General features: G+C 36.9%; 1 protein-coding gene and 2 long non-coding RNA genes across 3 annotated transcripts in view; 1 reads left to right on the forward strand and 2 right to left on the reverse strand.

Annotated features, from left to right (window-relative positions):
• LOC107632641 (uncharacterized protein K02A2.6-like) lies at nucleotides 1,000-1,572 on the reverse strand. The gene has a single exon (XM_016336309.1). The coding sequence runs from the start codon at nucleotides 1,570-1,572 to the stop codon at nucleotides 1,000-1,002; it is 573 nt and encodes a 190-aa protein (XP_016191795.1).
• LOC110270023 overlaps nucleotides 18,574-24,998 on the forward strand; it is a 17,802-nt gene continuing 11,377 nt past the window's right edge. Inside the window, exon 1 of the long non-coding RNA XR_002358986.1 lies at nucleotides 18,574-18,650. This is a non-coding gene — a long non-coding RNA (uncharacterized LOC110270023). The remainder of the gene's footprint in view (nucleotides 18,651-24,998) is intronic.
• Nucleotides 24,600-24,998, reverse strand: part of LOC110270024 — a 1,583-nt gene continuing 1,184 nt past the window's right edge. The window contains exon 2 of the long non-coding RNA XR_002358987.1: nucleotides 24,600-24,882. This is a non-coding gene — a long non-coding RNA (uncharacterized LOC110270024). The remainder of the gene's footprint in view (nucleotides 24,883-24,998) is intronic.

The raw sequence follows: 24,998 nt of genomic DNA on the forward strand, positions 1-24,998 counted from the left end.
AGCAGCTGTCCAAGACGGGGGAGAAGCTTAAGGCTGCCGAGGAGAAGGCCACGTCTGCCGAGGAGAAATTAAAGACCTCTGATGCCACCGTGTCCCGTCTAACAGAGCGAGAGATGAATTTGGAGAGCCAGCTCAATGCCGTGCAAGGTCGGGTGGTCGCTTTGGAGAAGGAACGTGATGTGGCCGTCTCGTCGGCTAAGGCTGCTCAAGCTGAGGCCGAAGAGCTTAAGAAGAAGCATAAAGAGATCGTGAAACAGGGAAAAAGCGCGATCTTCATGACTGAAGAGGCTCTCAAAGCCCAGGTGAAGATCGTGGCTCCTGATTTCGACACGTCGGCATTTGGGGTCTTTAAAACAATCAAGGATGGCAAGATTGTCGATATGCCCAAGATGTGATCTCTTTGTACTTTTGTATGGATTTGTGATTTTGTTGCAGATCTTGTGGAACTTACTTTTTGTTATACTTTAATAGTCGCTTGGTCGGCTTGTGATTATCATCTTTCTCTGCTTATCTGGTAGAGTTTTCGTTTTGTTTTGTTACTGTTTTGTCGGTGTAGGCTTGTCGCTCATGTTTGTTTACCATTATGTTGGTAACTCAGCGAAGCCAAGTCGTGGCTTTGCTATTGCCGTAGCCGTTTGTTATGGCTTTAACTTAGTTGGCTCCCGGGGTGATCAGTCCCGGGGAACCGTATCGTTGTCCTGCTTACCATACGTTATAGGGAACATGTTGTCGTGGGACGCATAAATGGGGGGAAAGTAAATGGGAAAGTAATTTTGACAAGTAAACATTAATCGACAGCTAAACAAGTCTATTGCCATGACAAGTATTTAAGAAAGTAAATCACTGAGCTCATCAGATCGCCTAATCGGCGTGTTTGAGCTAAGAATAAAACCTTCTCAGGTTACCTGCATTCCAGATTCTCGGGATTTCCTTGCCATCGAGCTTCTCCAATTTGTAGGCGCCCTTGCCAATTACTTCTTTGACCCTGTAGGGGCCTTCCTAGTTTGCCGCCAGCTTTCCTTCCCCTTGGGTCGGAAGCCCGATATCGTTGCGCCGCAGGACGAGGTTGTTTTGTTTAAACTCTCTCCTGAGCACTTTGGTGTTGTAGCGGAGGGTCATTCTTTGCTTTAGTGCTACTTCTGACAAATAGGCCATCTCCCTAGCCTCGTCTACTAGGTCCTTCTCTACAGCTTCTTCCACTCCCTTTAGAAGTAATCGTGGGCTCGATTCGCCGATCTCTACGGGTATCATTGCGTCTACCCCGTACGTCAGGCGGAAAGGGATTTCTCCTGTGGAGGACTGCTCGGTTGTACGGTAAGACCAAAGGACTGAGGCGAGTTCGTCGGCCCATGCACCTTTTTTATTATCCAGCCGCTTCTTGAGGCCCAGCAAGATGACCTTATTTGCGGCCTTGACTTGCCCGTTTGTCTGGGGATGCTCTATCGAAGAGAATTTCTGCTTTATGCCCAGTCCGGTAAGGAACTCCACGAACTTCTTATCAGTGAACTGCGTCCCGTTATCTGAGATAACGACTTCCGAGATGCCAAATCGGGTTATCACCTGCCTCCACATGAACTTTCGACAATTGGATGAGGATATACTGGCCAGTGGTTCAGCCTCTATCCATTTGGTGTAGTAGTCGATGGCAACTATGAGATATTTGACTTGCCATGGACCAACCGGGAAAGGTCCCAAGAGGTCGACTCCCCATTGTGCGAAAGGTCGGGAGGACGTCAGTAGGCTCAGCTCGGTAGCCGGTGCTTTGTGAAAGTTGGCATTCTCTTGGCACTTGACGCATTTCTTCACGAATTCTTTGGAGTCCTCCATCATTGATGGCCAGTAATATCCAGCTCGGATGAGCTTTCTTGCTAGGGCTTTGCCCCCGATCTGGTGACCACAGCACCCCTCGTGGACTTCTCTGAGTACGTAGTCCGTTTGGTCGAGATGCAGGCATTTCAGCAAGGGCTAGCTGAGTCCCTTTTTGAACAGTTGACCTTGTATGATCGCATATTTGGCCGCCTCCCTTCTTAACACTTTAGATGCCTTCTCGTCGTCAGGGAGTTTGTCGTTTTCTAGGAAATCAGTGATGTGGTCCATCTAGGAGGAGCCTATCTTTGTCATGTGAAGGGCAACTGCTGGTTCTTTTATCATGCCTTGAATGAGAGACCGGTTGCCGACTCCTAGTTTCGTGCTTGCCAGCTTGGATAGTAGGTCTGCCCATGTGTTCCTTTCCCTCAGAACATGCTGGATCGAGACCTCCTCGAATTGTTTGCTCAACTCTTTGACCTTTTCCAAGTACTTCTGTAACAGCGAGTCTCTGGCTTGGTAGCTTTCGTTCACTTGCGAGGTAACTACTTGTGTCACTACACACTTCCAGCCTCGTGGCTCCGACTTCCCGAGCTAGGGTTAAGCCGCCCAAGAAGGCCTCGTACTCCGCTTGGTTGTTCGATAATGAAAACTCGAACTTGATTTATTGTTCGTATATGACCCCGGCAGGGCTTTCTAAGATGATCCCAGCACCTCCGGACGTCTGGTTGGAGGCCCCGTCCACATGGAGCTTCCACCGTATGCCCGCTTCCTCGGTTGGGTCTCTCGTTACTTCCACCAGGAAGTCTGCCATTGCTTGCGGCTTAATCGCATGTCGAGGCTCATATCTCAAATCATACTGAGATAGCTCAATGGCCCAAGTCATCATCCTTCCCACTAAGTCGGGTTTTTGGAGCACCTGATGAATTTTCTGGTCCGTTCTCACGACAACCTGGTGACCTTGGAAGTATTGTCATAGTCTACGGGAAGAGGTCAGGAGTGCTAGTGCCAGTTTCTCTAACTTGCTGTATCTCAGTTCTGCTCCTTGCAGCGCTTTACTCACAAAGTAAATTGGATGTTGAACTTTCCCTTCTTTCCGCACCAAAACCACTGCCAGCGCTTCTTCCGTTATGGCTAGGTACAGGTAGAGTGGTTCTCCGACCTCGGGCTTACCGAGTACAGGTGGTGTTGCAAGGATCTCTTTGAAATGATTGAATGCTTCTTCGCATGCCGGGGTCCATTCAAATGCTATCCCCTTTCTCATCAGGTTGAAGAAAGGCAGGGCCTTCGCTGCCGACGCCCCAAGGAAGCGAGATAGCGCGGTGAGCCTTCCTGCCAGTCTCTGAACGTCTTTGACACAGCCTGGGCTCTTCAGTTGGAGTATTGCTTGGCATTTTTCAGGATTGGCTTCCACCCCGCTTTGGGTTATCATAAATCCTAGGAACTTCCTGGCCTTCATGGCAAAGGCACATTTGAGAGGGTTGAGCCTCATGCTGTGTCGTCGGAGGGCCGCGAACACATTTCCCAGGTCGCTTAGGAGGTCCTTAGGCCGGGTGGTCTTGGCAAGGATATCATCCACGTAGACTTCCACCGTCTTGCCTATGAGGTCACTGAATATCTTTTTCATCAACTTTTGGTATGTGGCCCCCACATTCTTCAGGCCAAAGGGCATTACCTTGTAGCAATAGAGTCCTCCCGGCGTTATGAACGCTGTTTTCTCTTCGTCTGGCCGGTGCATCGGTATCTGATTGCAGCCGAAATAAGCATCCATAAAGCTCAGATACCGGTACCTCGCCGCCGCGTCGACGAGCGCATCAATGTTGGGTAGGGCGTAGTAGTCCTTGGGACACGCTTTGTTGAGATCGGAATAATCCACACACATCCTCCATTTCCCATTGTGCTTTCTTACTAGAACTACATTCGACAGCCAGGTCGAGTAGTCGAGTTCCCGGATAAATCCCGCTTCGAGGAGGCTGGCCGTCTGCTTGGCCACCTCCTCTGCTCTTTCTTGTGACGTCTTCCTCCTTCTTTGAGCCACCGGTCTGGCCTTTGGCTTGATGGCCAAATGGTGTGACATGAGTTGGGGGTCTATCCCTGGCATGTTGGCCGGTGTCCAGGCAAATAGGTCGCCATTGGCCCTGATCATTTCCACTAGAGGCTCCTTCAGTTCGTGAGGGAGGTTTCTGTTCACGAAGGTGAACTTCTCCTCCGTGTCACCGACTCTAAACTTCTCTAGGTTCCCTTCTGGTTCCGGCCTGGGCTTGTCACTGACTCTGGCATCCAGGTCGGCGAGGAACACCCCTGACACTTCTTTAGATTTCTTTCTTAAGGAGAGACTGGCATTGTCGCAAGCGATTGCCGTTTCCAAGTCTCCTTTTACGGATCCCATAGATCTGTCTTCAGCGACGAACTTCATTACCAGCATCTTTGTACTGATCACTGCCCCGAGGTCGTTAATGGTTTTTCTCCCTAGGATGACATTGTAGGCCGTGGAGTCTCGTAGAACTACGAACTCAGCCATTATCGATCTTCGCCCCTGACCTTGTCCTATGGAGACCGGCAGGGAGATTATCCCGTCTGGCTTGATGAAGTGGTCGCCTAGCCCTACAACACCGTACTGGTAAGTCTTTAAGTCGGCATCCCGTAGACCCAAGGCATCAAACACGTTGCGAAACATAATATTCGAATTGCCCCAGTATCTACAAGGATCCGCTTGATGAGGCTGGTTCCCACTCTGGCCGTGATGACCATAGGGGGTTTTGCATGACCTCGTCGAACCATTGGTCCTCCGAGCCAAATGAAATGGATGGGAGCCTCTTGGAGCTTTGTACAGAGGATGAGGAAACCACCAGGACTTTGACGTCTTTCCTATGTGCCGACCTCGACCTTGGCGCCGCATTTCTTGCCGTTAGTACGTTCACTATAGTAAGGCCGTAGTCGTCGTCCTCCGGCTCTTGACGTCGCTTCACTGCACGGGTCTTGTTCTCCCCCTCGTGGTCACGGTTTCGTCTCCTCGGCTCCCTGATGAGGTGGGAGAATTCGGCTAGTTTTCTGTCCTTGATTGCTTGTTCCAGCGCGTCCTTCAGGTCGAAGCAGTCCTGCGTCTTGTGTCCATAGCCCTTGTGATAATCACAATAGAGGCTCTTGTTCCCCCCGGTTCGGTCCTTTAGAGGTCGGGGCTTCGACAAGATTTCCTTCTCGGCTATCTGCTGATAAACTTCTATGATGGGGACGGTGAGGGGAGTGTAATTGGTGAACTTTCCGACTCGAGGGAACGGCCTGGGTGTCTTGGTAGGACCGCCGTCTGGCGTGTTCCTTCTGCCTTTCTCCGCTACCGTACTGCCGGGGTTGATTGTAGGAGGGCTGCCGCTTGTTGGCAGCCACGACTTGACTGACTTCTTCATCATTAATGTATTCCCTAGCTACGCTTTGGATCTCCTGCATCGTCCATACCGGTCTCGTGGTAAGATGCTTTCTGAAGTCCTCGTTCAGGAGTCCGTTCGTCAAACACAGACTAACTACCGAGTCAGTTAACCCATCGATCTCCAAGCACTCGTCGTTGGACCGGTCTAGATATTTCCTGGTCGGCTCACCGGTCCTCTGAGTCATGCCGAGAAAATTGATTGGGTGCTTTGCCTTTGCAATTCTGGTGGTAAATTGGGCCAGGAAAGCGCGGCTAATGTCCGAGAACCTGGCTACCAAACCCTGCGGGAGGCTGTTAAACCACCGTATCGCAGGTCCTGCCAGAGTCACCGGGAAAGCGCGGCACCTCACCTCGTCTCCCACTCCCTTCAGGTTCATCCTAGTCTCGAAGGACGTAAGGTGTTCCTGTGGGTCCTGGGTTCCATCGTACCTCATGTTCGTCGGTTTATCAAAGTGCTTTGGTAACCGGACCTCGAGGATGGAACGATGAAATGGGGTGGTGCCTATTATCACGGGTTGCCGAGTTCTCCTTGATCTCTCCTCGCCGTTTTCCCGACCTTGCTCCGTGGCCCGCCTCCTTTCCAGTCGTGCGTATATGAAAGGGTCACGACGTCTCCTCGGGCGCTCCTCCTCCTCCCGGGCACTTTCAGACTCTGTTCGTGGGATGGGCGTTTCTCGGGAGTGACTCCTCGAAGGAGACCGGGAGCGGCTCGGTTCGGAACTTCGGTGACGGTGTTCTGATCCGCCAGTTGCTGCTCCAGATTTTGCATCCTATGGTGCAGCTCTTGCATTATTCTGGCGTTGTTGTCGCCTGTCCCTCCAAAGGGGCGTCTCTCTTGAGATCGCGAAGACGGCTCGGTTCGTCGCGGAGGGGATCTCGTGCGTTCCCCGGAGGAAGCCACCGAGGCTTCTCCTCTGTGATCAGCCTCGCGGCTTGTGCCCCTAGGGTCCCGTGCGACGTCCATTCAGGCGCTGGATTCCCACAGACAGCGCCAATGTGCGGTAGGTCGGATACCGGATGGTTCGGAAAGATCTTCGGGTCGGTTGGTGGGGTGTGGCCTGGATTCGAGTCTCGAGGGGTGAAACTGGAGCAGCCGACTTTCTGAGCTCTTCGTGTGGAAGGGGTGGCACCTGCAAAGACACTCCGGCGCTCTAGTCAGTCAAGTGTGCAGGCGAAAAGTGAGAGAATGGTATGTGACGTACCTTGGGGGAGGGATAGGACCCTCCCCATATATACCATGTCAGAGGTGGGTCCCATAGGAGCAGACCCACCTTCCCCGAAGCTTCCTTCACACAGCTGTAGCAGTGAGTTGTCAGGGACGCGTGTCAGGGTCAACGATTGGCGCCTCGCACCCGACCGTTCGGGTCGGGTGGTCCACGAGTCAGATCGGCCCGCAAATGGTCTGGGACAGGCCGTAACAGTATCCTAAGTGATTTTGGAGGAAAAAATAACTAACCAGTTCTTGAATACCTATTTAATACTATCCTTTGTTATTTTGTGCTGTATCCATTACACCCCTCTCCCATAAAAAAAAATAAAGCGCTTATTCCATTGATTCAATGTGGGGTTATGCGTGAACTGTGAGAAAAGTCTATAGTCAGCACAACGAGAAAAAATTAAACCATGACTTATCGTTCCACACAGCTTTATTCCATTGATTCAATGTGGGGTTGTGCATGAACTGTGATACTCTCTATTCACAGAGTAAGAAATATCGGGACGTATCACGGTAAGATACTAAAGCGCTCCAACCACTGAATTAATCATGGAACGGTAGAGCTTTGGGTCATGGAACGTACAATTCAAAATCATTCTTGTGCAGTTTAAGTGAGGTCACCATTGGAGTTGGTAAGGGATTGGCCTCATCCATGCCAGCCATTCGTAGAACTTCTAATACATATTTATGGTGTTAGAGAAGGTATAGTTAAACAATGTATATTGTGAACAACGGTTTAAAATAAATATAAATATAAATTTAAAATTCAGATTCTTAATTAATTAAATAATTATTAACATATTTTAAAATTTTAAAAATTAGGATTAACACCTAAATTCATTCACACTATATACGGTTACTCCTAATCCCACCATAATCTTATTTCTGATATTTGCGGCATAGACCACATAGTCCCTCTCCAATACCCCTATCACAATTTGTTGTCGTTGCCGAAGACAGATATTCAGACGTAGTAGAACGTTGCTGTTCCTCATCACTCCGTTTAGATGTAGTAGAAGCCTGCAGTCTGTGCCGACGCCGTCTGTCTCATGCTGAAGCCGTCATTTGTCCTCTTATGGACGAAGTTCTTCTGTGATAGTGAAAAACAAGGAAACATTTGGGAGAAGAAGACATCAAAAACACATACAATTGTGGGTTAATAACGTGGATCAGTGTGGGATTAACATAGGGAACTTAGGAAATATGATATGTGCGTGAATAATTATAGGTACTCAAACCAAAAACTACGCCACAACAAAGGTAGCTATTTCTTTTCCTTTGGGAATAACAAAACAAAACTCTTTCTTTCTTTTTTATAGAGAAATGAGAATGGTGGGTGATGCTAATGGTGATAGATTATTGTTGTTCACGTCCTCTTCGCTCCTTGATTGTTATTTATTTTATTAGGTATATAGATGGTTATTTTTATTATAAAGTGAATGTTTATTTAATTTGGATTGGATTTAATTATGTATATTGAAATTTACTGGATGTTCATTTTGTTAGCTATGTAGATGGTTACTTTTCATTCTAAAGTGGATGTTTATTTAATTTGGATTTGATTTAAGTAGATATAATAAAATTTGATAGATGTTCATTTTACTATGTATGTTAATGGTTATTTTCATTTTAAATCGACGGCTTAATGAATAAAAAGCTCAGCGGCGCTGAGGCTGACGAGTGAGGAAAGGACCGACGGTGCAGTGAGGGTTTTGGGAGAAGTATGCGGCGGTAAAAGGGTTAGAAGGTGAATGGTAAAGTGTAAAAGGTGAAAGTAAAATTTTTGGGAGGACAATTTGTAATGGGCTTTTTTTTTTCATCTTCTGTGGGACGGAAGTTGTAACACCCTTACTATCAGAATGTCACGCTTCCGGCTGCGCCACTCTGATAGCAAGAAGTATTATGACGACTTCATATACTTAATAATATAATGGGAGCCTTTTGCTCGAAACCGTACCGCTGATTTTCTTTGAAAACTGAGAAAAACTACTTTGTCTTGAAAACAAACAAGCATGTACCAATATACATAACTTATTACTCAAGTAGCCTATACATATTATATACATACTAACTCATACAAATCGTATCTCTCTTACAAAATTATAATATTAATAGCGAGGGAAGAATAATAATAACTGAACTAATACATCCATATCGTATAAGTTACACTCAACAACTATTCATAAGCTTCTTCGTCCATTTCCTGAAAAGAGAAGTCTGTAGGGGGTGAGAACCTAACCACATGGTCTCAACACAGATTTTTAGAATTTGTTATAAGAAGATATTTAGTAGGAAAACTGTTTTTCAAACTTAGTGATTAAGTATCCAGAAATCCCAAAACTCAGTTTTTCCTATAAAAGAAAATTAAAAGTTTCCTAACAGTATGAATGACCAATCTGTTCTAAACATAGGTTCATTAAGTCTATGCTGAACCAGCTTGATTTTTCATACTTTACTAAATCTCAATCGGAAGCCAATCACACCATCAACCAACACTATCATCAATTCAACACCAAAACTTAATCTCAAAGTACCACACCAGAACAAACACAGGCAAAACAGACAAGAAAAACACAGGTATAGATAGTAGTTATAGCAAGTAGCTCATATAGCAGTTAAAGATAGTTAAGCAGATAGGCAAACCAAAACAAATTCAAAACTAAACAAAGCAAACAAATGCATATGATGAATGCCTATTCTACGACTGATGATATCATCTGTCAGTTATATAGCCAACCCGACACGTCCTGGTAGCTAACCATGGACTGAAACACCCATGCAGAGCAAGTGGGTTTGAGCTACAATCCCCTTGCTACTACCCACTTAATCCAGAACCAGTGGAATAACCACTACTGTGACTACTACCCAGGCGGGTGTTTAAAAGCTCAACCTGGAGCAAGTGGAATAATCCATTACTGCTGCTACTATTCAGGCATCACAATCACTTACCTGGAGCAAATACAAATCTCATTTTCACATTCATTCTCATTGTCATTCAATTATTCAAAAATCATACTCAAAAATCAATCTTCATTCTCATACTCATTCTCATCATACCACTTATTACTTTCTTCAATAATTCAAATTCAAAATATAACTCATTCGTCAATCTAACATGTAATGTCCTGGGAAAGCCGAAGGCAATCCTAGAACTTCCAACAGATATATCAAAGCTTATAAATAGGCTAAATCATAAATGGCAATTGACTAAAAATCTTCAGTCTAACTAATACTTCCCTTTCCAAATCCTTCAGACCTCCCAACCACCAGCAGTAATATAATATGGCAAACACAATTATATCAGACAAGGAGATATACAAATAGGAAACAGATACGGCATTTAAACAATTAGCAAGTAATATGCAGTCAACTAGGCAATTTCAAACAATTCACATAATATGCACATGATATATGCCTGTCCTAATGGCTGATGAGTCTCATCTGTCGGTTATAAAGCCAAACCGACAAGTCCTGGTAGCTAACCATTGGACTGTCCCTCTGTCGTGCATCCCCAACTCGAGTTATTCACAACATAAATCATAATTCATATCCAACACCCTCACTGGTGTATATTCACGGGGGCGAGCTCATCCGGAACTTTCACAGTGTCCGGCCACACTTACGACATAGGGTCAGCAGAGTATCGAGTCTCCACCTGAGCACATGGTGGCTAGCCATTGCTTTTTTCCAGGGAAACTCGTATCTCAGATAGTGGAAGTGCAACATTCACATTTCATTCAATACGCATATATGCAATCATACTCAGCCATAATTCAATAATGGCTCAGCCATAATTTGGCAATAACTCAGCCATCTGGTGCATAATTCAATCCATAACCAGCAAATTCATTAACAGTTACAGCCCTTCGGCTCATGGCATATAAAGCACTTCCACCACCATCCTCCGTATCTCATACAATTCTCTTTGATCATCATTGATCATTAATTCTCCCCTTCTTTCATTGACAAGTTACCATATTTTCCTAGACCTTCCCATTGCTAGGCATATTATAAAGTTTTAAGACATAAGGGGTGAGATCGGAGGCTTAGAAGTTTGGAATTTGGCTTTGAAAACTCAAAAATCAACTTTGGGATGAAAATGGGGTCACGCCTGGAAAGCCAACAAGTCATAGTGACGCGTATGCATCACCCACGCGCACGCGTGGGTGGGAGAACAGCCAAGTGATGCCTGCGCGTCAGCCACACGTATGCGTGGCTGCGGTTTGTGCCCCACGCACAAAACCAGTGCAGTTTCTCGCACAACTCTCTGGAATTTGGCTGGGCAATTGATTCAGCTCATCGACGCGTACGCGTAGGCCAGGCGCACGCGTGGGTAGTGAATATTTGAAAACGACGTGTGCGCGTCGGCCACGCTTACGCGTGGGAGTGCGTTCTGCCAAAAATTTTACTAAGTTAAAAAGCTGCATAATTCACAGTTTCAAACCCCGATCTTCCGACGGGCAGAAGTTCTCCGTTTCAAATCATTTTTCATCCGTTCTTCAAACGGCATAAACATCCCGGATCCAATTTTATTTCTAAATAAGTTTGGCACAAATCGGGGATCCGAAGTCCATGTTATGCTCCGTCAAAGTATGCCCAAAAATCACATTTTCATACAAAACCACAAAGTGCCATTTTCAAAACAAACCAATTTCAACCCTTTTCAAAATCAACCAAAATATGCCAAAAATCAACCTCAAGCCTCCTCAACTCATATATTAACATTTTTATCAAAAATCACAAATCACCATCCCACCATTTTAACCAATCTCAATCTAATAACTCAATTTCAAACACATTATCACATCATACATCCTTCCTCATACCAATTTCCAACAACACTATTTCCAATCAACTATCATTACATACAATTAATACCATTCTCACCATCAATATGGTTTCACCCACAATTCAACCTCAGTCAATCATTAAACATATTTTAACACATGCATACCTCTCATGCATCATACCATCATAATACCAATTTTCATTAATCACATACATAACCACACAATTTCTTTCAACCATTCAACAACATCAACCATTCAAATCCTATCTTAGGGCCTCTAGCCTAAGTTTCACACCACATTACATTTTAGATACAGAAAATCGAGAACATACCTTAGTCGCTTTTCCGCTTAACCCGGAATACCTCCAAATCACTTTTCACAAGCTCTCAAAATTTCAACACCTCCAAGAACATATTTTTAGCACACAAGAGCCCTTTTCCAAGCTTTCCAAAACTTTAATCAAGCTCCAACACACATATATATACTTCCTAAACCACAATACCACATTCAAACACAACAACTCAATACCCAAACATCATGAACCAACAATTTCCATTAGGGTTAAGAATCTTACCACACCCAAGGATCAAGGAGATAAGATTAAGCCTCTCCTTCAAGCTAGTTGGATCCTATAACATCAAAAAGTCCAAAATCTCCACACTTTTTCTCCAAAAATTTGAATTTAAGGCTGAGAAAACTAGACTAAAATCGTGGCTTACCTCAAAAATAAAGTAGTGAGTTTTTTAGAGCTCGTCGCGGTGAACGCGTGGCCGCAAATGGTGCGGCAATCGGAGCTCTAGATCAAAAGTTATGGTGGGTTGAAGATCAAGTGAGAGTTAGAACTTTGAGAGAGTGTTCTTCCCCTCCCTTACTCCATTTCAGCGTGTTTGAGGGTTTAGAGAGGAGAGAGAGTGCTGTTTTTAGGGTTTTAGGTTTAGTTTAGTTGGGTCAAGAGCCCAATATGGGTCCGGTTGGTTCGGTTTGGTCCGTTCGATCTAATCTTGGACCGATTTCTATAAAATTGGTATCAAAATTCTCGTTTCAATCTCCTCTATCATATTAAGCCATAAAAATCACATTTTTAGCTTTTTAGAATAAATTCTCGTTGATGGACTAATTAGTCATTAATTAACCGGATTTTACAGCGATGAAGATGAGCGTCGACGAAGAGGAATGCGGCGTTGTGGATGAGCGCCGAGGAGGAAGGTGGCGTCGAGGATGAGTGCCGATGAGGATGGTGGCACAGATGAATGGCGGAGGATGACGAACCACAGACGGCATGCGCTTGTGGGTTTTTTATGTGCGGCGAATGTGACTTCTCTGCTTCTTTCAGGGTTTTGTATGGTATTAGTTAATAATTAGATAGTTTAAGGTTTATTTTAGAATTTTAAAATTAAAATTTTGAATTTTAATTAATTTGATTTTTATAAAATTTTAATTTTATTTAGTTTGTATTTTAAATATATATTTAATTTAAAAAAATATTAAATTTATTTATAATTTTTAGATGTGTTTATTTTATTTTTTTTAATTATTGTAATAAAAAATTAAATATTATACCATTTTTAAAGAATACCTAATTGAATTATTTGGCTTTATCCCATAAACAGTCATAACCCTCAATTCAAACTTAAAATGCATCATAAACAGTAAAATAAATTAGCTACCAAATTTTGGATGACAATAGGACTTATTGCTTAGGAAACTTTCAGTTGTAGATTCAACTCATCTCCATTTCTGTATGATTCAGAACAATTCCTTGTCAGTCTCTTAGCTTTCATCCTCTTGTACTTTTAAATTTCTTTTTTGTCTGTGGTAGAAATGCTTCAATTTGATAGAAAGAACATGGATTCTTCAATTTCCTCCTTATTGTAAGGTTCTAGCACTGCTTCGCTTTCTATCAACAGAAAATAACACAAAAATTCATTCATTTCATTTCAAGGCCAAATCATTCCAACTAAAAATCTTGGATTACGAGTATTATAATACAAAAGAGAGGTCGCCAGTATATATTATATAAACAATAACAATAATGAATGTATCAGTTAAATATGATTAAAGCGTTAAAATGAGTTAAATTCATTTTTTTTATCCGTTTAAATAAGTAGAGTTAAATGGCTCAATTTACGTATTAAACAGATGGCCCACATTATCCAACTCAATTGAAAAAAATCCGACTCCACAGAAATCAGATTTAGAGAATTATTAAGCTGTGAGTCTATTGATATGCATAATTCATCTAAAAGAATACGACCCAAAAAATGGCTCGACCGAACACAAATCATAAACAACACAAAACTCTCAGTCACTCATTCGCTCAAAATTCAAAATTGAGAAAAAGAGAAGGTAAAGCACTCTAGAGCAGTTCTTATATCCCTTTATTTTTCGTTCTAATTTTTTTATAGCATTTGATGAGCTTAGTATTCTAATAACTAAGATAGCTTTTTTTTAACAAAATATAAAAATTTTATTTTGTATAAGAATGTGCAAACTCTTATTTATGCTGGTAATTTGATCCATGGGTTCATATTACATTGGTTTAGTTTTTTTATTTTTATTTGTTCTTATTTTATGGAGGTTAAATTTGAGTGTAAAAATGAGAATGACAAAGAAAATTATGAAAATAAAGAATTAAAGCGGATTTAATTTAACATAAGTTTTTTATATTTTATTAGTATTATCGAATTATTTCAAACCTTTTCATTCTTAAATTTTTTTTACCATTAAGTCACTAAATTTTGTTTGATAATTTATTCTTCTTGCAATTACAGGTGTTGGATTAATTTGGTGGAATAGATAAAAGATTTTAGAATTACATTGTTTGTTGTTTTTATAATATAGGGTAAAGTACTAAATTGGTACCCTAGGTTTGGGCGTAATTCTGTTTTGTTCCTTAAGGTTTAAAATGTTCTATTTAAATTCAAAAAAGTTTCATTTAGCATCAAATTAGTCCCACAATGAGGTCAAAATTAAATAATTAACAAAATGTCCTACATAACATAAGTACAAGAACAAAATCGATAATCTGGAGAACAAGTACAAGCTCCAGAGGCATAAAATCAACCATTGATACATCAATACATTTATTTATTATTTTTTTATAATATAAATAAAATATTTTCTATAAAACTAAAGAAAATGATAAATAAATGTATTGATGCATCAATGGTTGATTTTGTGCCTCTGGAGCTTGTACTTGTTCTTCAGATTATCGATTTTGTTCTTGAACTGTTGTTATGTAGGACATTTTGTTAATTATTTAATTTTGACCTCACTGTGGGACTAAATTGATGCTAAATGAAACTTTTTTGGATTCAAATAGAATACTTTAAATCTTAAAGACCAAAACAGAATTACGCTCAAACCTAGGGGACCAATTTAGTACTTTACCCTATAATATATTTGCATGTCTTGGAATCTATTACATACTTCCTTTTTCTTTTTGTGTGGCTTGTGATGTTGTTATGTAGGTTTCTAATACTTTGCTAAACCTATGAGGGGAATCAAATGTGAGACGGGTTCAAAAACTAATGCCTAAGTGTGTTTATTGGAATTTTAATTTTTTTAGCCAAACATGATAATTTTTTTTCTTAAAAATGGACAACAGTCTTTCTCCTTAAATTTGGACTTTTTTACAAAATTTTTAAAATAAAAAAGCAAATAATAAATAAATGAATTATTCCGTTTAATTTGCTAAGTTGACCATAAACAATCTAATTTATAAAATCTTATCTATAAACAAAACGAAATGAATTCGATTATATAACTCACAAATTTAAATAATTTATATCTAAATAGGACAGATTGACTCTCTGGCCCCTAAGTATAATATGTTTTCACTCTCATAAAAAAATGTGAAATACATAACAAGTAAGAAGACACTTTTATAATTTTGTGTGTAAAAGAAGTGAAATTTTATCTCAAAATTATTAATCTTATCCATTTTATCAATTATCTTTTTTTTTACAAAGTTAATTTTTTTATTCTTAATTTAAAGCAAAAAAATTAGCTAAAAAGTAAAATAAAAAAATAAATAATAAAAAAATGAATTCGATTATATAACTCACAAATTTAAATAATTTATATCTAAATAGGACAGATTGACTCTCTGGCCCCTAAGTATAATATGTTTTCACTCTCATAAAAAAATGTGAAATACATAACAAGTAAGAAGACACTTTTATAATTTTGTGTGTAAAAGAAGTGAAATTTTATCTCAAAATTATTAATCTTATCCATTTTATCAATTATCTTTTTTTTTACAAAGTTAATTTTTTTATTCTTAATTTAAAGCAAAAAAATTAGCTAAAAAGGTAATATATTGGACCACTTTGTGTTTTACAGTAATGAATTAATTATTTGTAACTATATAAGTACTTACACAAAACAAGAGAATAAATAAAGGCCATTAATCAAGATAACAAACATATATACGGTTTTAAAAAAAAAAAACAACTTTATAAAAGGAGAAGAAGAAAATAATAAAAAAAACATACACATACATAAAAAAAAAAAGAAAAAGCTACAATATGTATGAAAACTCTAGGAAAATGATATTCGTAATCCACTTTTGGAATCTACACTTTTATTAAAAAAAAACAATCATTTTCCATTTTTAATTCTGATGTTTTATTTTTAGAATTTTATAAAAAAAAGTAAAAAAAATGAAACATTATATTTTATTTATATTTACTATCTTCATATTTTCATTCACACAACTCAAAAAACAAAAAATATTACAACTGAAACATAAAATGAAAACATACAAACCAAACACCTCCTCTCTTTTGTTTTTTGTCTAAGTCTTGTTCTATGGGACAGGGTAGGACTTGTCATGACACATACACTTATAAGCCAATGGACATGGCTCAGCTTCTTTAATGCGTGCACAAGAGGTCACCATCACCAACCGGCATGGCGAGCATGATCCACAGGCATGAGAGCAATCTGGCAATTTAGATCCTGCCAAAACCATTGTTTTTGGTATTGCTATTCCTTTTTAGGAATCAGTAAAACTCTTGGTCATCATCAAAGTTTTTGAAAGAATAATGCCTCAATGATTGAGCATTTGATTACTGGTATTCTATTTCGAAACTACTCAAATTTTATAAAAAAAAAAATGATTATCTGTATAGTATATAAATCAATAAATAATCGATAATAAGTTGATTAATTGCTTTTTGGCTAAAGATTGAAATGTTGAAGGAAAAATTCTCAACACAAGTATGAGAATAGAACAATCAGGCAGCAGTAAAACTCACAAAATACTCTACTGCAAACAACTAAAACTCACGTAAATACATCCAAAACTCAGTGAAAAATATAAATACTTCTAAAATACAGAAATTGCACATGCAAAAATAATTTAACATTGTAATATATATGAAAATCTCTTCAGGCCATTTTATTCGATTTTTAATTTAAAAAAAAAAAGAAATTTATATAGAATAATAAGAAGAGTAATGGTGTCAGAGAATGCGCAAAGAAAAACTCTATGAACAGGGACCCATCCAAACCATAGGTACGTTTTCGGCGTGGATGAACGGCGACAAGGAGGAGGAAGGCGGCGATGAAGATGAGCGTTGACGAAGAGGAATGCGGCGTTGTGGATGATCACCGAGGAGGAGGAAGGCGGCGTCGAGGATGAGTGCCGAGGAGGAAGGTGGCGCGGATGAATGACAGCGGAGGATGACGAACCACGGACAGCATGCGCTTTTGGGTTTTCGATGTGGGGCGAATGTGACTTTTTGGCTTCTATCAGAATTTTGTATGGTATTAATTAATAATTAGATAGTTTAAGGTTTATTTTAAAATTTTAAAACTAAAATTTTGAATTTTAATTAATTTGATTTTTGGATGTATATTTAAATTGTAATATATTAATAATTGAATATATATTAAATTTTAAATAGAAATTTAAAATTTAAATTTTAGTTTTATTTAATTTATATTTTGAATGCGAGACCATACCTTAGCCGATTTCCCCGCTCAACCCGGACCACTTTCAAACCACTTTTCCACAAGCTCTCAAGGTTTCAACACCTCCAAGAACATATTTTTCAAACACAAAGCTCCTCTCCAAACTTTCCAAAATCACCAATCAAGCTCCAATATACATATATAAAATGCCTAAGCCACAATATCACACCAATACACAATAGCTCAATACCCAAAACCACAAATCCAACATTCTCACTAGGGTTTGAGATATCTTACCTTATCCAATGACCAAGGAGGCAAGAACAAGCCTTCTCCTCAAGCTAATTTGATCCTATTACACAAAGGAGCTCAAAATCTCAACATTTTTACCCATGAAACTCGAAATCAAGGCTGGAAATTCGAAGATAAAACTGACTTACCTCAAAATATTGATTGTATGGTTTTGTAGAGCTCTTCACGATGAACGCATGGCCGCAAACGGTGCGGCAATCAGAGCTCTAAATCAAAAATTATGATGGTTTGAAGATCAAACAAGGGTTATAACTTGAGAGAATGTTCTTCTCCCTTTCCTTCTAATTTTCAGCGTGAATGAGGGTGTAAGGAGAAGAGAGAGTGTTGAAAACTAGGATTTTAGCTTTAGTTATGTTGGGCCAAGGGCCCAATATAGGTTCGGTTGGTCTGGTTTGGCTCGTTCGGTCCAATCTTGGACCGATTTCTATAAAATTGGTATCAAAATTCTCGTTTCAATCTCCTCTATCATATTAAGCCATAAAAATCACATTTTTAGCTTTTTAGAATAAATTCTCGTTGATGGACTAATTAGTCATTAATTAACCGGATTTTACAGCGATGAAGATGAGCGTCGACGAAGAGGAATGCGGCGTTGTGGATGAGCGCCGAGGAGGAAGGTGGCGTCGAGGATGAGTGCCGATGAGGATGGTGGCACAGATGAATGGCGGAGGATGACGAACCACAGACGGCATGCGCTTGTGGGTTTTTTATGTGCGGCGAATGTGACTTCTCTGCTTCTTTCAGGGTTTTGTATGGTATTAGTTAATAATTAGATAGTTTAAGGTTTATTTTAAAATTTTAAAACTAAAATTTTGAATTTTAATTAATTTGATTTTTGGATGTATATTTAAATTGTAATATATTAATAATTGAATATATATTAAATTTTAAATAGAAATTTAAAATTTAAATTTTAGTTTTATTTAATTTATATTTTGAATGTATATTTAATTTTAAAAAGACACTAAATCTATTTATAATTTTTAAATGTATTTGTTTTATTTTTTTTTAATTATTATAATAAAAAATTAAATATTGTACAATTTTTAAAGGATACCTAATTGAATTGTCTGGCTTTATCCCATAAATCGGCATAACCCTCAATTCAAACTTAGGAATTTCATATTCCCATCTTAAAATTTCTGGGAATGTTCTATAATTCTCCCAACCACACACACCTTTAGTGTTTATGATGCATTTTTATGTGTGATTCAAAGTTGAAAAAAAATTCTAAGATAACTTTTATTCCTTGGAATTGAATTCCCATCTCCCCCGTTATCTCTCATTCCATTGGAATGTAAATAATGAAATAAAAAGACTAAATTATCCCTATTATTTAATACTAAGCTTCACCTTCTTCTTCATTTTTCTCTGGAGAATGAAACCCTAGCAGAGCAATTTTTTTCCCACCGGAGCCGGCACCGACACTGCCGTTACTCTAAACAGAAGATTCGTCTCCTTCTCTTCTCCGATTCATGTTCGCACTGCTTTTCTCTGTGAATTTTTTTCGAATCTCATATTAAGGTTTGAGTTTTTTCCTAAAACAGTGGAGGCTTCACCAACGCCACCGCCATCGGAGCTACGCCGGCGCCACCGTTACCCTAAACGGAAGACTGTTTTCCTTCTCTTCTTCGAGTTCATGTTCGCATTGCTTCTCTCTGCGATTCTCTTTGAATCTCTCATTAAGGTTTGGGTTCTTTTTATGCTTTCTACATCATATTACACTAATTTCCTATAATAGACTGCTAATTTGATTAGTTATTTTTTATTTTGCTTGATTTCTTATACGCTTTCTGTGATTGTGTTGCATGCAAACATGTTTGATGATTTGCTTCAATAAAGAGTTTAAGTTTGTGACATATTTTTACATGCTTAATTTGGCTTGAATCTGACAAAAACATATTTTTACATGCTTAATTTGCCTCAATAAAGAGTTTAAGCTTATGGTTTCTTTTCTTGAATTTGACAAAAACATATTTTTACATGCTTAATTTGGCTTGAATGACTGCTCAATCTTTCTCATCTCCCCTTTGTTTGCTGCTCTGCTACCTCCTCTGTTTAAGTCTTCACTTCTTTTCTCATTTAGAATCTTCTTATATAACTTGCAAAGCATTTACTTTCATTTCTTATCTTGTTGCATATTAAGGATCTTGTTCGATTTTATGTTGGTTGAAATGAAGTAGTTGTAGCTTAGGAACTTATGATATTAGCATAATAGTAGTAGTAGTAAAGTTCCTAATTGCTACTTTGTTTTCATTTATGTCCAAAATCAATCTCTTTAAAAACATGCTAATTTTTGTTCCTTTTTTCTGCCTTCTTTTATTATTATCTTTAATTCTCTGCCAATCTGTTGTTGAAATGCAATACAACAATAAATTTAGATTTCAAGGGATTTTTCAGTTTTTCATTTCAAGTCTAAATTTAAACCTGGCATATTAGAGTAGAATTATTATTCAAAGAGTAGAAATTATTCTTATTTATTAATTTGATTGTTAAAAAACTAAAACAATTCCTGCATTGCATACTCATTTGGCTTGATCTTGTCATCTATGACTTGCTCCATTTCCTCCATCAGGTGATGGAGTTTCATTATCCTTCTTCTCTTCTCTAAGTAATTGGCAAAGCACCTCTTCATATGGTACTTACTCTGCCTCAATGCATCCTGCATGTTCTCCGTTATGGAATTCGTGCGCTTCAACTTCGGTGCTGAAGAAGAAGTAGCAGCCATTTATGAGAAAGTTCCTGATCACAAAACAATAGCTCGTCTTCAGGTTCGTGTCAGCTCTTTGTTATTTGCTTTTCATTTAACACTAAAACTATACTCTACTTGTTGACTATTTGGTATTTATGTTAAACAAAGTAGAGGGTAGATTCAAGATTCACATGTACATAACTGATAAAGAAAAAAAAAATGGGGGCAGGGAAGGAAAATTACATGTGACAAAAAGAGAGACACTTAAGAAATAATTAAATCATTGATAAGAGAGTTGAAAGAGAAGGATGTGTGAATTGAAAAAGGGGTGCATGAGACAGACTACTCTGCTGTTTATATTATGAATACGAAAGGCCACCTTAACATTAACATTGACATAGATAGAAAGATAGATATATAGAATTATAGATAGATATATGAAGTGAAATGAAGAAAGGACAAAAGGGGATGTGTGTCTTTGATTGCATTGTGAACTAAACTTGATGGCCATAATTTTAGAACCGTACAGTTACAAAAGTTGGAGAATTAGCAGTGCAAAAGACCTGAGAGCTCTATGCTGTATTATATATATATATTTTTTATTTCAGGAATTTGGCTAATTATGCTGTTATGGCCACAATTGGCTTTTACCTCCATTAATATGCAGACATTGTTTATACTAAAAAATTAGTAACTGAAAGGTAGGTTGTGTTGGAAATAAATTTTATGACTACGATTTAATTTTTTTTTATGTTATTTTATATGGTTAATTGTTTAAATTTTTTCAGGCTGTTTTCTTCAACACACGTTATCTGACAAATTGATTTCACATCTTTGAAACCAAATTCAGTAGTTGGCAGATGCAAAGGATATATTGGAAGGCATTCAAGATGTAAAAGGTGTTAGTTTTCCTATATTAACTCCAAACCTCAAAGTAAGATATATATGCTTTAAAAATTATTATTGCCAATCAGCCATTTGACTGGTTTAAACTCTGTTTATTTTATTTGTCAAATAACTTGCTAAATTCTGTGGTTTGAATTCTGTTTATTTCTTTTGCTGAACTTTGCGATTTGAATTCTGTTTATTTTATTTTTTAGCATACCATTCATGATGGAGGAGATGTTCCGGTCTATGAGTGATATCAGACTATCAAATATGGAAGTGGATCCACCACCAATCTTCAGTCAAAGGTCTGATTTCCAATTCTTGCTGCAAGACATTGAAAGTGATTCTCAGTAACCTAGCAAAACTTTAGTGTTCATACACAGTTATACTTTCTGATTTTTATTGATTTGATTTGAGTTTGATGTGAGGAGTGTAAATTGAGTGAAGAGGTGAGGGATTCTAATTATTTTTTTGTATCTATTCTTTTTCATTTATTTTCTGGAAGTTTCCTATTTTTTATTCTTCTAGGGCTTCTTTTCAAGAAGAAGGAAGACCACGGTGAAATTTGATATTGTTATACAGTATAACTTTTGAAAGGAATGAAATGAAGGAAGGCTGAATTTTTGTTATGTATATTTGATTTGATATTGTTTTTAATACATATGTGTTTAGAAAGGTAGAGATTTGTTTTGTATAAGTTCAATTATGAATTATGAGACAAATTATGGATTACGTGATTTTTTTTAATTTAGATAAGTATTTGTGCTAATTTTAGTTGTAATATTTGTTATTAGGGATATTTTAGTAAATTTAATTGTGATAATGTTAATTTTAATTAAAGGTATTGTTATTAGGGGTATTTTAGTAAATTAAAAAAAATTAGAATCGATAATAATTTTAATTAAAAAATAAAATAAAAATAATATTTTATTATATTTATATTTATTTAAAAAATTAGAGTCTAAAAAATTTAATTAAAAATCTTTTATTTTATTATATTTATATTTTATTATATATATTTACTAAATTTAATCATTAATATTCTAATTAAAAATTATAAGGGCATTTTGGACAAAGTATTCACAATTTCCAAATATATTAAATATAAATCAAACAAAAACTAACACATTCTTAGGCATATTATTATTATTTCATAGATTTTATTTTTACAAACCAAACATAGGAATACTATATACTTGGTAATATTATTTCAAGAAATTATATTTCTAGTAATGATATTTCTAGGCATACAAATTAATCATTGAACCACACACACCCTAAAATAAATCAGCTACCAAAATTTGGATGACAATAAGACTTATTACTTAGGAAACTTTCAGTTGTAGTAGGTTCAACTCATCTACATTTCTGTATGATTCAGAACAATTCCTTGTCAGTTTCAAATTTCATCCTCTTATACTTTCAAGTCTCAGATTTCATCCTCTTATACTTTCAAATTTTTTTCCTGTCTATTGTAGAAATGCTTCAATTTGATAGAAAGAACATGGATTCTCCTATTTTCTTTTTATTGTAAGGTTCTAGCACTGTTTCGCTTTCTATCAACAGAGAATAACACAAAAATTCATTCATTTCGTTTCAAGGCCAAATTATTCTAACTAAGAATCTTGAATTACGAGTATTATAATACAAAAGAGAGGTCACCAGTATATAACTATATATTATATAAACAATAACAATAGTGAATTTATCAGTTAAATATGATTAAGTGTTAAAATGAATTAAATTCATTTTTTTATCCGTTTAAATAAGTAGAGTTAAACGGCCAATTTACGTATTAAACAGATAGCTCACATTATCCAACTCAATTGAAAAAAAATCGTAGATTTAGAGAATTATTAAGCTGTGAGTTTATTGATATGCATAATTCATCTAAAAGAATACGACTCAAAAAATGGCCCGACCGAACACAACATAAACAACACAAAACTCTCAGTCACCCATTAACTCAAAATTCAAAATTGAGAAAAAGAGAAGGTAAAGCACTCTAAAGCAGTTCTTATATCTTTTTATTTCTCGTTCTAATTTTTTTTATAGCATTTGATGAGCTTAGTATTCTAATAACTAAAATAGCTTTTTCTTTAACAAAATATAAAAATTTTATTTTGTATAAGAATATACAAACTCTTATTTATGCTGGTAATTTGATCCATGGGTTCATATTACATTGGTTTAGTTTTTTTATTTTTATTTGTTCTTATTTTATGGAGGTTAAATTTGAGTGTAAAAATGAGAATGACAAAAAAAATTATGAAAATAAAGAATTAAAGTGGATTTAATTTAGCATAATTTTTTTATATTTTATTAGTATTATCCAATTATTTCAAACTTTTTCATTCTTAAATTCTTTTTTTACCACTAAGTCACTAAATTTTGTTTGATAATTTATTCTTCTTGCAATTACAGGTGTTGGATTAATTTGGTGAAATAGATAAAAGATTTTAGGATTACATTGTTTGTTGTTTTTATAATATATTTGCATGTCTTGGAATCTATTACATACTTCCTTTTTCTTTTTGTGTGGGTTGTGATGTTGTTATGTAGGTTTCTAATACTTTGCTAAACCTATGAGGGGAATCAAATGTGAGACGGGTCCAAAAACTAATGCCTAAGTGTGTTTATTGAAATTTTAATTTTTTTTTGCCAAACATGATATTTTTTTTCTTAAAAATGGACAACAGTTTTTCTCCTTAAATTTGGACTTTTTTACAAAATTTTTAAAATAAAAAAGCAAATAATAAATAAATGAATTATTCCGTTTAATTTGCTAAGTTGACCATAAACAATCTAATTTATAAAATCTTATCTATAAACAAAACGAAATGAATTCGATTATATAACTCACAAATTTAAACAATTCATATCTAAATAGGACAGACTGACTGTCTGACCCCTAAGTATAATATATTTTCAATCTCATAAAAAAAATGTAAAATATATAACAAGTAAGAAGACACCTTTACGATTTTGTGCGCAAAAAAAGTGAAATTTTATCTCAAAATTATTAATCTTATCCATTTTATCAATTATGTATGTTTTACAAAGTTAATTTTTTTTATTCTTAATTTAAAGCAAAAAAATTAGCTAAAAAGGTAATATATTGGATCACTTTGTGTTTTACAGTAATGAATTAATTATTTGTAACTATATAGGTACCTACACAAAACAAGAGAATAAATAAAGGCCATTAATCAAGATAACAAACATATACAGTTTAAAAAAGAAAACCAACTTTATAAAAGGAGAAGAAGAAAATAATTAAAAAAACATACACATACATAAAAAAAGAAAAAGCTACAATATGTATGAAAACTCTAGGAAAATGATATTCGTAACCCACTTTTGGAATCTACACTTTTATTAAAAAAAAAATCATTTTCCAATTTTAATTCTGATATTTTATTTTTAGAATTTTATAAAAAAAAAATGAAACATTATATTTTATTTATATTTATTATCTTCATATTTTCATTCACACAACTCAAAAAACAAAAAATATTACAACTGAAACATAAAATGAAAACATACAAGCCAAACACCTCCTCTCTTTTGTTTTTTGTCTAAGTCTTGTTCTATGGGACAGGGTAGGACTTGTCATGACACATACACTTATAAGCCAATGGACATGGCTCAGCTTCTTTAATGCGTGCACAAGAGGTCACCATCACCAACCGGCATGGCGAGCATGATCCACATGCATGAGAGCAATCTGGCAATTTAGATCCTGCCAGAACCATTGTTTCTGGTATTGCTATTCTTTCTTTTTGGTGGTCGAAAACTTTTGTTTTAACCATTTTACCATATGAAAATTCAGCACCTGTTTTATTAACATGCAAATAAAACAAAGTCAGATTAGACATAAACTAGTATAACTAGACTAAACACTTTAATTTATTTTTCTTTAATATGTTATAATTTATAGATAATATATTA

The sequence above is a fragment of the Arachis ipaensis genome, chromosome B03 (genome assembly GCF_000816755.2).
Source record: "Arachis ipaensis cultivar K30076 chromosome B03, Araip1.1, whole genome shotgun sequence".
Taxonomy (NCBI): Eukaryota; Viridiplantae; Streptophyta; class Magnoliopsida; order Fabales; family Fabaceae; genus Arachis; species Arachis ipaensis.

Bases quoted from the DNA above. Each gene is read 5' to 3' on its own strand.
- LOC107632641 (XM_016336309.1), bottom strand. From the start codon at position 1,572: ATGTGGAGGCAGGTGATAACCCGATTTGGCATCTCGGAAGTCGTTATC.